Raw genomic sequence first — 15897 nt, 5'->3', positions numbered from 1 at the left:
TCCTACATTTTTGGAAATATAACAACAAAATTTCTAATATTTTTTCAAAAATAGATTTTGTTTGTAATTCCAAAATTTAGACCATAGAAACGTTTTTTATAAATTATAAATTTGAACTTTAAGCTAAACATTTTTACATTTAAAGTAAAAAAAATAAAAATTAGCTACAAATCAAAGCACTCAAAAGTGGAACTCTTATTTTTTTTTTTAATTATTTAAAATTGAAGTTTAAAAGTTTTTAAATTAAAAAATGTTATATTGAAATGCTCAATAATTTACACGTATAAAGTGAAAGTTAGGTACTCACACATTTCAATTGAACATTTTTTTAATAAAATGTAAACAATCATCAAAATTTAGAATTTTTGTGAATTATAGAGGTCATAGATTTAAATACAGTACCAAAAATATAAGTCCACGTTATCATTTTCAATGTTCTAAATTAAAAAATTAATTAATGAACTTTAAAATCTTCAAAATTGTATTATTTTAAACAATTTTAAGCTAAAAACTTTAAAAACTAAAAATTTTTTAACTGAACATTTCTGAGATTGGAAGTTAAATTATTTTCATTCTAAATATTTTAAACATGCTTGAAAAAGCTTGAAGATTTTATTTCAATATCTAGAGATTTTTTCAAATTTAAAATTATTTTTGATATTTTTAAAAGAAATTCTAAATATCTTTTAAAATTAATCGAATTTTTCTAAAAACCTTAGAACATCCTGTCTATCGCGTATAGAAAAAAATTGGAGGCATTTTAATTTTCGAATAGAATAAAATTTAATTTAATTTAAAATTTAAAAAGCTTCAACATTTTTTTTTCAAAATCTAGATATTTTTTCAAACTCAAAATTATTTTTTATATTTTTTAAGAAATTCTGAATATCTTTTGAAATTAATCGTATTTTTCGACAATTTTTAGAGAATCCTCTTTATCGCGTATAGAAAAAAATTGGAGGCATTTTAATTTTTTAATAGAATAAAATTTAATTTAATTAAATTTAAAATTTGTGATAATAGTAAAAAATAAAAATCTACAGATTTTTGCAGATTTCATATAAAAAATTCAGAATTCGTAGGAAAATTGAAAATAATTTTTCATGTTGAATAATTATTTTAAGAGAATATTTTAAAAGATTTCCAAAATTGACAAAAAGATCTGAAAGAATCTAAGGAAATTTGTTTAAATTGTAGGATTTTCTAAAAATGGTAGGGACAATTCGATTTATTTTAAAAGATATAAATCGAATATTTCCTTCAATTTTTAGAAAATGCTGAAAATTACAAAATACTTCTTTAAAATATTCCAGATTCTCTTTTGATAATTTTGAAAAACTTTAAAAATCTTTTGAAGTATTCTCTTAAAATAAGAATTCAAAATGAGATTTGACTTACTTTAAATTTTCCTAGAAATCCCAAGAGAATATTTTTTAATTCTTTTGAAGTCTTTCAACAATTTAAACTTAGAAAATAAACATTTTTCAAGCAGAACAATTAAAATTGTAACATTCGAAATTTAAAAGCTCTTCGAAATTTTAACGATTCAAGGCTTTCCAGGTCAAATTTAAAATCATTTTTGAAATTTTTTAAGAAATTCTAAATATATTTTAAAATGAATCAAATTTTTTTACAATATTTAGAAAATCCTGCTTATTATGTGTTTTAAAACAAAATGTAGGTTTGTTTCAGATTTTAAATAAAAAATCTAGAAGCTTTTTAAAAATTGCGAAAGGCTTTAAAAGATTAAAAACACTTTCTTAAGATTCCTAGGAAAATTGAAAATAATTTGGCATGTTGAAAAATTATTTTAAGAGAATATTTTAAAATTTCCAAAATTGACAAAACAGCATCTGGAAGAATCTAATGATATTTTTAAAAATTGCAAGATTTTCTCTAAATAGTAGGAACAATTTCATTAATTTTAAAAGATATTTCTTACAATTTTTAGAAAATCCTGTAAATTTAAAAATATTTATTTAAAATATTCCAGATTTTCTTTCGAAAATTTTGAAAATGTTTTTAAATCTTTTTAAATATTATATTAAAATAATTATTCAAAATAAAGCATCACTTTCAGTGATCATTGTTGATAAAATTAAAATGTTTTTATCCAAAATTTTCAACTTTAAAGCCTTTTAATTTTCAATTGTTCAAGTTTTCAAGACTGCATTTTGAAATTTCTTAAATTAAAAATGCATAAGCTTAAAAATGAAAATCGAAAATGGAACATTTTTGAAGTAAATGATTTTAAAATTACGAATTTTAAACTGAATGATATGATAATTGAAGAAGACAACAATTCAACTAATTGTTTTTAAAACAGTTAAAATCGAACTTGGGCCGATTTTTCTTCTAAGATTTTTTAAATTCCCGGTTTTTCCCGATCTCAAAAAATCTCCAGGTCATTTCCCGGTTTTATTTTTAGTGCATTTTATTTAGTTTTCCAAATTTTCGAGTCGATATATCAATTTTTTTGGACGTAAGTTATTCCAAAAAAGATGTCGGTAAAGCAGGAATCTGGTAAAAGTATAACATGGCCTTAATATATATATTTTTTACATTCGTTTATAGGCACAATAAAGGCGTTGTGTTTCTGCCAGCATAAACGAATATTTTTACTGAGAGAACAACAATTCTACGTACATGTATGCCTACGAAATTACGTTTGTGCGATTGTGCCATTTTTGCACGCCCTTTTCCTAAGCAATAAGAATACTTTTTGGATTAAAAAATTCCAGATTAGCACATTTTTCAATATCTTGTGGCTTCTGCGCAAGAATATTCGCGGCTTCTTCCTTTATTGAAATGAAAAAATTTCATTAAAATTTTGGTTAAGGCCATGTAACGCTTATCCGATTCCTAATTTACCGACCACACCGAGTTGTGTGAAAAAATGCCGGTAAGGTAGGATTTGAGTAAGTATTACATGGCCTTTAGAGGTCCTCTAAATAAAGTAGAGACACAAACTCACACAAATTTGTCACTGAACAAAACTTATTTGACCAAAAGATAAGAATTTTCAATAAAAAAAAACCTAAATTTTCAACTAAAATAGGTAACTTTCAAACAAAAAATCCATCACTTAAATTTGTGGTTAAAAGAATCAATATTTTAAACCAAAACGTAAATTAGTAAACACATTAGATTTAGATAAGTTTTCAAGATAAAATCTGGACTTTAAATTAAAATGGTGATTCTTTAATAAAAATTACTTTTAACCAAATAGGTGAGTTTTTAACCAAGAACAATATATTTTTACTAAAAAATACGATTTTTCAACAAATTACATGAATTTATAACTAAAAAAGTTAAATTTTCAATAAAAATGGAATATTTATATTTTCATTTAAGAAAATTAATTTTCAATGAAAAAAATTAATTTTCTACTAAAATGATGAATTTTTCCATGAAAATGTTCAATTTCAAACCTAAAAATATAGATAAAAAATTTTTTTTACTTCATATTCAGGAAAAAAGGTGAATTTGAATTAAAATTTTGACTTATGTCTACAAAAAAATAAATTTGTAACAAATTGCTTGAAACTCTAATCAAAATGATCAACTTTGTACCAAAAAAGACAAATCTCTAACAAAATGTATGAATTTTTAATTAGAAAGATAAATTTTCTACCCGAAAAAAAATATTTTCAACGAAAATGATAAATCTTTAGGCCAAAAACTAAATTTTCAACCAAATAGTTGAATTTCCAACGAAGAAAATTTTTTTTCTATCCAAAAAACATATTTTCAACAAATCAAATAAATTTTCAGTCCCAGAAAGAAATTTTTAACGAAAATGATTAATCTTTCACCGAAAACATCATTTTCTACAAAAAACAATTAACTTTTGAAAAAATACATTCATTTTCAATCAAATGGTTAACTTTGTATCTAAAAAAGATAAATTTCAAACCAAAAAGTGTATAAACTAAGAAGATTAATTTTCTAGCAAAAAAAAAAGAATTTTCAAGCAAAAAGATTAAGTTTCAACCATAAAAATTAATTTTCTACAAAATACGCGAATTTTTAACTAAATAGTTGAATTTTTAACTAAAAAAATATTAATTTTGAATCAAAAATTGAACGTGTTAATTTTTAGTTATGGAAATGATTTTCAAACATCAAACAAAGAATTTTCAACAAAATAGTTCAGTTTTTAACAAACAAAAAATCATTTTTATCCAAAAAATGAATTTTCCAGGAAATTGTTGAATTTTCAAACAAAGAAATAAATTTTTAATCGACAGTATTAATGTTTCGCCAGAAAAGACGCATTTTCCACTAAATGCGTATATGAATTTTCAAAAAGGAGTTTAATTTTCAAAATGTAAATTTTAAATCAAACATAAAATAGTTAAGCATTTAGTTTAAAAAATGTTTTCAAACAAAGCAAGACGAGTTTTCAAGAATATAAATCAATTTTCAACGAAAGGATTCAATTTTTAATAAAAATGATGTACCTTTCACCCAGGAAAAAGAATTTTCAACTACGAACCTCAATTTTTTACAAACAAAAATTAACGTTGGATGAAATAGATTAATTTTTAACCAAATAATTGAACTTTTAACTACAAAAGATCACTTTTCAACCAAATGTCGAATAGTTAAGTTATAATTTAAACAAATTACTTTTCAATCAAACAAAAAACGAGTTTTCAACAAATTATTGTAGCCAACAAGATAAATTTTCTAACAAAAAACACTAAATTTAACAAAATACAAGAATGATAAGAAATATATATTTCGAGTTCCAAACGTGTAAAAAACTACGAATTTTCGCGGACCTTCCTCGCAAATTTTCAATTAAAAAAATAATTTTTTAAAACAAAACAAAAAATTTTAACAAAATAGTTGAATTTTCCTAACAAGTTTAATGCTCTTCTAAAAAAGACGCATTTTAATAAAAATACCTGAATTTTTAACTAACAAAACTAACTTTTAAACATCCAATGGAATAGTTTTTTCTCCCAATATTTCTATTTTCATATATTTCATAAAGTTTGGAAATGTTGATATTTTATGTCATCTTTTTCCTCACTTTATTCTTCAAAATTGTAAATTTATTGTAAAATTTGGTTTAAAAATCGCGCGCTTTTCATCGCTTCTGGTTCCGGTTTAATCGTAGCCAATCAAAACAGTGGGAAGTTGTGGCAGAACTCTACCTAGAGGATCTCTAATGACCTTAAAGATCACTTTTTTCCAATATTGTCAAAGCTTTCAAATTTAAATATCAATTACTAATTCTTTCGCAAATCAATTTTTTAGTAAGATATTTCCTTGCATATTCTTGCTTAAGGGCATGTACCAGTTATCCGATTCCTACTTTACCGACGTTTCTTTGTCGAATCCACGTCCACGGGAAATGAGGTATCAATATAAAAGTTTGAGAAATTAAATAAAAAGGGTTGTATAACTCAAATATTTGTAGAAAAAAACTATTTGTAGAAAAAATTCTTTTATTTTTTTAAATTCAATTTTAAACTCGATATCACATTTCTATATTTTCTTGATGATAATGAGTCAACTGAAATCTTTTTTGGTTGAAAAGTGTTTTTTTCTGAAAATTTGTCTTTTTGATCTAAAAGTTCCAATTTTTTAGTAAAAATATTCCATCTTTCCTTAATAAAAATGCAACTGTTCGTTTAAAAGTCAGCTTTGTTTTTTAATTTTGTCTTTTTGATTTTAAAATCCACCTGCTTTAGCGGCAATTATATTTTTGTTAAATGAAAATGCAACTGTTTGTTTAAAAATTCAACAATTTTGTTGAAAAGTCGTACTTTTTGGTTGAAAATTCTGCTGTCCTGTTGAAATTTGAACTATTTCATAGAAAATTTACTTTTTCTTTTAAATTAATGTTTTTGAAATAAATAGAGAACTGAAATCTTTTCTATATGAAAACTCAACTATTTATATAAAAAAATTTTGTTTTAAACATTTATTTGTTTTAAGAGAAACTTCATCTTTTTTGGATAAAAACTTTTCGTGTAAAACTGGTACTTTTGTCTTAAAAAGTCAATTGAAAACTTTTTGGATAAAAATTCATCTTATTTTTTGAAAATTTACCTTTTTGATTTTAAAATTCACCTGTTTTAGTAGAATTTCATTCTTCATAGAGAAAAATTTAACGGTTCGGTTGAAAATTTAACAATCTTGTTAAAAAGTCATAATTTTTGGCAAAAAATCGACTATTTAGCAGAAAGTTAACTTATTGTTTAAAATTATTATTTTAGTGTTTGAAAATGAACTGGAATTTTTTTTCGGATGAAAATTTAACTATTTTTTAAAAGTTGTTGTTGAAAAGTGAACTAAAATCTTTTCTGAATGAACATGTAACTATTTAAATTTTTTTTAAATGAAAAATTCATTTTTTTAAAGAGAAATTTCATATTTTTTTGTTAAAAATGCAACTGTCTGGTTGAAAATTAGAATATTTTGTTCAAAATTCATACATTTTTGTTTAAAGTTCTACTGTTTTGTGGAAAATTTAACTATTTCGTTGAAAATCTAATTTTTATTTAAATTTAATATTTTGTGTTGAAAAGGGAACTAAAATCTTTTCTCGATGAAAATTTAATGATTTAAATATTTAAAAAAATTAAAAATTCATTTGTTTTAAGAGAAATTTCATTTTTTTTTGGATAAACAAGCAAGTGTTCGGTTAAAAATTAAAATATTTTGTTCAAAAGTCATACTTTTTTGTTGAAAATTCGACAATTTTTTTTAATTCATCCTTTTTGGTTGGAAAAACTCGTCTTTTTAGATTAAAAAATCAATTTTTTTCGTAGAAACTTATTTTTTGTAAAAAGTTTCAAATTTTAATCTTTAAAAGTCAACTGGAATCTTTTTTTAAATAAAAATTCAACTATTGAAAACTTTAATTTATTTTTAAAATACAAATTCCTCTGGTTTAGAGAAATAAATTTTTTTATTAAAAAAGAGAATATTTGGTAGAGAATTAAACAATTTTGTTACAAAGTCATCCTTTTTAGTTGAACAATCGTATTTTTGTCGTGAAAAGTCAACTGAAATATTTTCAGAAAATTCAACTATTTTGTTCAAATTTTTTTTAAAATATAAAATTGATCTTTTTTAGTACAAATTTCATCTTTCTTTGTTAAAAATTTAATTATTTGGTATAGAATTCAACTATTTTGTTAAAATATCATCCTTTTTGGTTGGAAAATTACATTTTTTTCGTATACACTTATTTTGTGTAAAAAATATCAAATTTTGATCTTTAAAAGTCAACTGGAATCTTTTTTTTTAATGAAAATTCAACTGTTGAAAAAATTTATTAATCTTTTAACATATAAATTCCTCTAGTTTAGAGAAATTTAATCTTTTTTGAATAAAAATGAGAATATTTGGTAGAGAATTCAACAATTTTGTTAAAAAGTCATTCTTTTTAGTTAAAAATTCATATTTTGATCGTGAAAAGTAAACTGAAATATTTTCAGAAAATTCAACTATTTTTTTGAAAATTTATCTTTTCGATTAAAAAATTAATCTGCTTCTGTTGAAATTTCTTCTTTTTTTAAAAATTAAAATGAAACTTTTTAGTTCAAACTTCTTCTCTACTTGATTATTCAACTATTTTGCTTGGAAGATTTGGTTGAATCATTTTGTTAAGAAATCTTTTTGTTTTAAGATTTATATTTTTAGTTGAAATTTAGTTGAAATTGTTAATTTTTTCATCAAAGGCTTACATTTTTGATTGAAAATGTAACTGTTTTTTGCAAAAACCTTTTTTTTTTGGTTTAAAATTAATTTTTTAACTAAAAATGTAACTTTTCCATTTATTTAAGATTGATCTTTTTAATGGAAAATTCTCTTTATTTTTAGTAAAAAGAAATAATTTTCTTGCTTTGAAATTACATTTTTGTGGCGTAAAAATGCAAAAGTTTCGTGATTGAAATATAAACTAGAACACTTTTTTGTTGGGAATTTATCTTTTTAATTTAAAAATTCAACTATTCTGTTAAAAATTTAATTATTGGCTTGAAAATGAAAGTATTTTCTTAAAAACCCGTCGTTTATAGTAGAAAAGACTCTTCAAAAAAATTAATAAATACAAATTTTTTAAATTAGAATCTGAAATACTATACGGCCGCTAATGTAGAAATCGAATAACTGTTACATGCCCTTAACAGATGTATTGACATTTTTTATAATTACACTCAACTCTGCGAATGGTCCTCAGTGAGATTTTTTTCTGTTCAAAATATCCAAAGAACCACTTTTTAATCCATTAAATTATTCAAATCAATTTGAAAAGTGTATAAAATCTTCAAATTTTATTTAAAAATTTACTTTTAAATGAATTTTGAAATTTCGAGATGGTTTCTTTGGATATTTGAAAGAAAATTGTGGGATTTATCTCTCGCTAGTATCAATTCTGACGGTGATCACAATGCGCTTGATGAAGTCTTTCGATCATATTAATCTGGAGCCTCTCGCTTTATAACTCCTTAGGCCTTAAAAAATCTCACTACAATTCGTATTCCTCATAAAAAATTAAGACTGAAATAAAATTGAGAAACTTCTACATTTAAGGCCATGTAAGATTTTTTCGATTTCTACCTTACCGACATTTTTTTGCAAAAACTCGCGATCACAGAAGTTAAGATATCAATTTGAAAATTTGGTAACATAAATCAAAGGCTTCTTAAATTTTGCACCTTATCTCAATTCATGTGGATGTAATTTGTGGCTAAAAAATGTCGGTAAGGTAGAAATTGGGTTATTATTACATGGCCTTAAGGTAGTTGTCGTGCCAAATTCCTTTAAAAATAAAAAAAAATTGGTTGAAAATTAAAGTAACTTGTTAAAAGTTCATCTAATTTGGTAGGAAATTCACCTTATTGGTTGAAAAACGATCTTTATGATGGAAAATTAATTTTTTTTCTTATTCAGAATTAATTTTTTTTTAACCTAAAATGTAACTGTTCAAATATTTGTTAGAAAATTATTTTTTTACCATAAAATTAACTCTTTTTAGATGCAAATTTATCTGTTTGTCGAGATAATTTAGGTATTTGTTAAAAATTCGTCTTTTTTATAGAAGAGTTGAAATTAGTTGAAATTTCATCTTTTTAGTTGAAAATTCACTTAAAATATTCCATTTTTGTTGAAAATTTACTTTTTTAAATAGAAATTTAATCGTTTTCGTTAAAAATTATCTATTTTGTAGAAAATTCAACTATTATATTTTTTTTCTAAATTCATTTTTTTAATTGAAAAACAATATATTTTGTTAAAAAAAATTATTTTCAATTCACTTTTCTAACTGCAAATTGAATCATCCTATTTTTTGTTTGTAAATTTATCATTTTTAGTTGAAAATTTATATATTTGATAGAAACTATATTTTTTGGTAAAAAAATGCATCTTTTGGATTCAAAATTGAATTATGTTCTTGAGATTTTATTTATTTGTTTGAAAATTGATTGTTTTAACTGAAAATTTCCTTTCAAAATTGGAAACATTAAAGTTGCAAAGAAAGTTTTCCCCGGAAAAATAAGCCGTAATTTAATAAAATGCAATAATTTTTTTAAATTTTCGGTCAGACAAATTCAATTGTAAAAGATATGGTTAAAACTAATGTTTTTGCTTTGCGAATTTTAAAATTTATCATAAAAAATAATGTCTTTGTTTGAAATGACATCATTTATAATATTTCGATTCTTAAAATCATAGAAAAACTATATTTTTTTCATTATTTATTTTATTTATTTTTATTTTTTTGGCACGAAAACTACCTAAAAAAAAGCGAATATCAAAAGCCATATTCCAACGAAAATTTAAAAGATTAAAGTACGATTTTTGTGCAATTCACTCATCTATCTTAAAAGTGATTTAACTTTATGTTCCTCATATTTTCCAGCTTTCAGAACTTTTTTGGCGACCTATTTTAAAACACTTTAGGGGATAATAATTATAAAAATTCATTTGCAGTCCCTTTCGGAGATAAAATGCTAATCGATATTGACCTAGATCGAATTTTCGTGAGCTTCGATGCTTTTTGCAGTTGGAGCTATTCGAAAAAAAAAATTATTTAGGCTAACAAGAGCATTTCCAGGAATCACTTTGCTGCGATGGTGACTGAGCCTTTATGACACTGCTGGCACCTTCCCTTTCAGAAGCCTCGAACAAACTCGCCTGGATAAACAAATTTTTTATTTTTTTATAAAGGCCATGCAGTAGTTTTCCGATTCCTACTTTACCGACATTTTTTTTGCACAACAGCTAACTTCGAAATTTTGACAAATTAAATGAGAGAACTTTTTTTTTAATAAAATATCGGACTGAAACTTTGGAAAATGTATCAGAAGACGATAAATTATGATTATGTACTTCAGTTGAGTGGGAATTTCGCTCAAAATTATTTTCAAATAAATTAAAACTGGGCCCATTTTTTGACATATTTTCTTTGTACCTTAACATTTGTTGAACCTATGAACTTTTTTGATATGTAAAAAATATGGGCCTCAAACTTCTAGAAATGCAAGAGCCGGTATTTGAGTCATAAATTTCTGGAAATAAATAAAAAATTACAAACATTTTCAAAAATTATCGTTTTTTTTTGTAGTTCTGAAAATTTGAAATCTTAAAATTTTCCCTTGTGCCTTTTATATAATTTCCTTTTAATTCCATATCTAAATTCATGTGCACGTGAGTTTTTGCAAAAAAAAGTGTCGGTAAAATAGGAATGAAGTAAGTATCACTTGCGTTTATTGTTTGAACAAATATTCTAAAGTGAAATAAAAATATACTTTTTTTAAATTACAGAGTTGTTACAGATCAGGTAATCCTAGAAAGTCAGGGAATGTCAGGGAAAACCTGATAGAGTTAGGGAATTTTCGAAAAACTAAATTATAGGTTGATTTTATTATTATAGTTAAAAATCGCAACTATTTGGTTGGAAATTAATCTCTTCTGGCTACGTATTCAAACTATTTTATTGAAAATTCATCTTTTTTTGGCTGAATTTTGTTCAAAATTTAATTTTTCCTTTTTCTGGTGACTTCCATTTTTCGTCAAAATTTGTCTTTTTTTATAGAAATTTAATTTCTTGTTAGAATATTATGCTATTTCGTTGAAATTTTACTTTGATCTTATTGTAAATTATGTTTTTTTTTTCTGGTAAGAACAGGTAGAAGAGTATTCTCATTAGTTGAAACTTTATCTTATTCCTTAAAAATTAATATCTGACGTTAAAAATTCAACTATTTTTTTGAAAATTCGTTTCTTTTTTGTTTGAAAATTTATTTAACTAACTGAAAAAATAAATATTTTATTTTTGTTAGAAAAATGATCTTTTTAGTTGAAAATTCTCGTATTTGGTTAAAAAATAAATTGTTTTAGTTGAAGATTGATCATTTTAGTCTAAAATTCACTTTCACAATTCCATTTTTTTGTCCAAAACTTACCTTTTTTATAGACATGTAATCTTTTTCGTTAAAAAATTATCTGTTTTATAAAAAATTTAACTATTCTATTTTTTGTTAAGAGTTCATTTCTTTAGTTGAAACAAAAATATTTAGTCAAAAATTAGTTTTCTTTTTCATAGAAAATTCAACTTTTGTTTTGAAAATTCCACTATTTGGTAAAAAATTCGTATTTTTTGTTTAAAAAGCATCACTGTCATTAAATATTAATTTCTTTGACTGAAATATTGTTCACATAAAGTAGAAAAAGGAGGTAAAAATAAATAAAAATGTTAACATATGTGAACGGTTAAAATAAATTTTTAACAACAAAATGAATAATTTTCAAAAAAATAGTTAAATTTTAAGCCAGAAAGATGAATTTTTTACAACAATAAATTAATTTTTGCGGAATAAAAATAATTTCCCACCAAAAAAGGTCAATTTTCAACCACAATTTTCACAAAATAATTAAATTATTAACCAAGGAATGATATTTCATCTAAAAATATGATTTTTCAAGCAATAAGATTATTTTTTAACCAAAAGAGACGAATCTTAAATAAAATATATATATTTTTAACCAAATATGGTTTATTTCTCATTTAAAAAAGACAAATTTTTAACCAAAAATGGAATAGTTGAAGTTTCAGTTAATAAATTATCAAGGAAAAAAAAGAATTTTTATAAAAATAACTAAAATTTCAACCAAAAACAACGAATTTTTAACAAATTAGGTAATTTTTCGAATTAAAAAAATCAGCTTTTAACCAAAATAAAACAAAACAGAATAAAAGACATATTTTCAACAAAATAGTTAAATTTTCAACCAAAGAGAAAAACTTCAACCGATAAAAATACATTTTTAATACAGTATTTCAACTTACAATCAAGCTGTTGAATTTTTAACCAAAAAAGATTAAAATTTTTAATCAGTTGAGTAAAATTGAATGCAAAACTAATAAATAATTATAGTTAATCAATTTGAAAATTTAATTAAATAAATTAAAATTAATTAATTAAAATAATTCAATATTATATTCAAGCAAAAAGAAGAATTTTCAACAAAAAGGTTCAATTTTCAGCAAAAGATTTTTCACTCAGGAAACAAATGTCTACCAAATTGTTATATTTTTAAGCCGAAAAAACTAATTTTCTGCAAAAAATTTGGACTTTTAACCCAAAAATATGACATTTTTAAGCTTTTGCTATAAAAAGTAAAGAACTTTTGACTAAATGGCTGAATTTTTTACTTTGATTTTTGCATAAACTAACAATTATTATTATCAATTTTTATAAAAAAGCTATTTTTTATTCGTTAAATTTGAAGAGTGCGCGATCTCTTTCGTTCCGAGTTCTGTGAAAATGTGAATTTATGAAATCCAAAATTGCTTTTTTCACACAAATTATTAATAAAAGTTGATAGTTTATTTGTAACATAAAGTAAAAGAGTTAGATATTCAGTTTGTGGATCAAAAATTTAATATTATTGTCATTATAAACATAATATTATTGTCTTTTTAACTTCTCAACTAAGAAAATAAATTTTGAACCACAAATGGTATAATGAAATTCTCAGATAAAAATGATTTAAATTTTCAAGAATATATACAATTTGTAACAAAAAAAGTGAATTTTAAACTAAAAAAGAAAATATTTGGAATTTTTCAGCCAGAGAGATAAATTTTCAACTAAAGGAATGAATTTACAAACAAAAAATTAATTCTTAACAAAGTAGTAGAACTTTGAAACAAAAAAAGATGAATTTTCAATGAAAAATTGAACAGTTGATATTTCATAAAAAATGTAATATTAAATCAAAACAGTTGGATTTAAACAAAAAAGAGAATTTTAAATGAAATACTTAATGTTTTAGTTGCCAAATTAATTAAGAAAAAAAAATTTCTATACAATAGTTCAATTTTAATCGAAATAAATGAATTTGACATTAAAACAAAAATTTGTAACCAAAAAGAAAATACTTAATTTTTCAGTAAAAATAATAAAAAATAATTAAATTTGTAAATAAGAAGAATAATTTTCCGAAAAAATTAAATGTTCAAACACATAGTTGAATTTTTAACTTAAATGAACAATTTTCAAGAAAAGAAAAACGAATTTTAAAAAATTATATAAATTTACAAGCAAAAATTTTTTTTTTCAACCAAAAAGATGAATTGTTCAGCACCAAGATTAATTTTCAACTAAAAAAGACGAATTTTCAATAAAATATATGAATTTTCATCCAAACAGTTAATTTGTAAACTAAATTTGTTAACAAAAATCCTACAAGTTGGGTTTTAATTTTGAAATATGGTTGTTTTTAATTTTAGCTATAAAAACATTTTTTAAATTCTTTAAAATGCCTTGAAATCTTTTAAATCCTCCAAAATTCGTTGACATACTTATAAAATTTTTTACATTTCCTGAAATATTATGCAATCTTTTATAATAACTTAAAATTTTCAAAATTCTTTAAATATTTTTTTAAATTCTTTCATATCCTTTGAAATTTTTTAATCTGTGAGAATCTCTTGAAATAAAATTTAATTTATTCTATAAAATTTAAATCACATTAAATTTTTTAAATATAAATTGAATTATACTGATTCATTAAAATTTTCTAAAAAAAAAAAAAAATCGTTTAAACCTGTAGAAATCGCTTAAAATCCTCGGAAATTTAATGAAATTCTTAATTTTTGTAATCTATTTCCATCCTTTGGAATGCCTTAAAATGCCTTGACACCTTTGAAAAACATTAAAATCCCATGAAATATTTGCAAAATTCTTTAAAATCTGTGGAAATATTGTAAATCTCTTAAATGACGATTAAAATTTTCTAAATTAGTTAAACTATTTGAAAAAAGCCAAAAATATTTTTGAAAGTAAAAAAAAAATCCGTGAAAGACCCGCGAAAGTTTAAATTCTTTGGAATCCTTTAAAACCTCCTGATATATTTTAAAATCTTTTAAATTCCCTGAAATTTTTATTAAATGCTATGACATTGAAATTAAATAAAACTTATTTATTAAAGTTCTCTTTAAAAAAAACCGCTTAAAGCCCTATACATTTTTGAAATCCTTAAATCTTTTGAATTTATTTGGAATACCATTCAATCCCTTGAAATTATTTCGAATCTCTAGAAACCCCTTGAGATGTAATTCAATATATTTTCCAAATTTACTAGAAATATCTTGAAATATCTTGAAATCTTTGGAAATCCAACAAAATCATTTTAAATCTCTTGAAATTTTCTTAATCTCTTAAAATCCTTTCAAATCCCTTGAAATCTTTGAAAAAACCTAAAAATCCTCTAAAATCCCTTGAAATCCGTGAAAAAATATTTTTAAACTGCTTAAAAACTCATTAAAATTTTTGAAATTAGTTAAAATATTTGAAAAGCTCCTGAAATCCTCTTAAAAACCAAAAAATGCGTGGAAGTCCCTCGAAATTGATTGAAATTCGTTTGAAAACTTTTTAAAGCTCTCGATATGTTTTAAAATCATTCAAATTCCGTAAAAAAAGTATGAAATGCTGTGAAATTGAAATAAAACTGAACTTATTTATTAAAAATTCTCTTTAAAAAAACCGCTTAAATACCTATAAATCTTTGATTTAATTTAATTTATTTTCCAAAATCACATTGGAAATAACTTAAAATCTTTGAAACTCGAAAAATATTAAAACAAATTCCTTGAAATACGCCGAAATATTTTTATATCTCTTAAAATGAAAAAAAATATTTTAAAATTAGTTAAAATATTTCGAAAACCACTGAAATCATTTTCAAAGCCAAAAAATCCGTCGATGTCCTTCAAAATTTATTGAAATTTTTTACAAACTTTTTAAATCTCCTGATATATTTAAAAATATTTCAACTTCCGTAAAATTTTTATTGAACGGTGTGAAGTTGAAATTAAATTGAACTTTTTTATTAAAGTTCTCTTGAAAAAACCGCTTAAATATCTATAAATCTTTGATTTAATTTAATTTGTTTACTAAATTCACCAGAAATAAATTAAAATCTTTGGAACTCGAAAAATATTAAATTAAATTCCTTAAAATCCGCCGAAATCTTTTTATAACTCTTCAAAATGAAAAAAAAAAGATTTTAAAATTGGTTAAAACATTTAGAAAGCCACTGAAATTATTTTAAATGCCAAAAAATCCTTGAAGTCCTTCGAAATTTATTGAAATTATTTGGAAAACTTTTTTAATTTCCTGATTTTTTTTAAACCTTTTAAATTTTGTAAAATTTGTATTCAATTCTCTGAGATTGAAATTAAATTAAAATTATTTATTAAAGTTCTCTTGAAAAAATCGCTTAAATACCTATAAATCTTTGATTTAATTTATTTTATTTTCGAAATTCACCAGAAATAAATTAAAATCTTTGGAACTCGAAAAATATTAAATTAAATTCCTTAAAATCCGCCGAAATCTTTTTATAACTCTTCAAAATGAAAAA

General features: G+C 22.6%; 1 protein-coding gene across 1 annotated transcript in view; it reads right to left on the bottom strand.

The window, feature by feature from the left end:
* Window positions 1-9896: 9896 nt before the first annotated feature.
* Window positions 9897-15897, bottom strand: part of LOC117169549 (ras-related protein Rab-8A) — a 21399-nt gene continuing 15398 nt past the window's right edge. The window contains exon 5 of the mRNA XM_033355970.1: window positions 9897-10161. Coding sequence (XP_033211861.1) covers window positions 10063-10161 — 99 coding nt within the window. The 3' untranslated portion in view covers window positions 9897-10062. The remainder of the gene's footprint in view (window positions 10162-15897) is intronic.

Source organism: Belonocnema kinseyi, chromosome 3 (genome assembly GCF_010883055.1).
Source record: "Belonocnema kinseyi isolate 2016_QV_RU_SX_M_011 chromosome 3, B_treatae_v1, whole genome shotgun sequence".
Taxonomy (NCBI): Eukaryota; Metazoa; Arthropoda; class Insecta; order Hymenoptera; family Cynipidae; genus Belonocnema; species Belonocnema kinseyi.
This window is presented reverse-complemented; position numbering and strand designations above follow the sequence as displayed.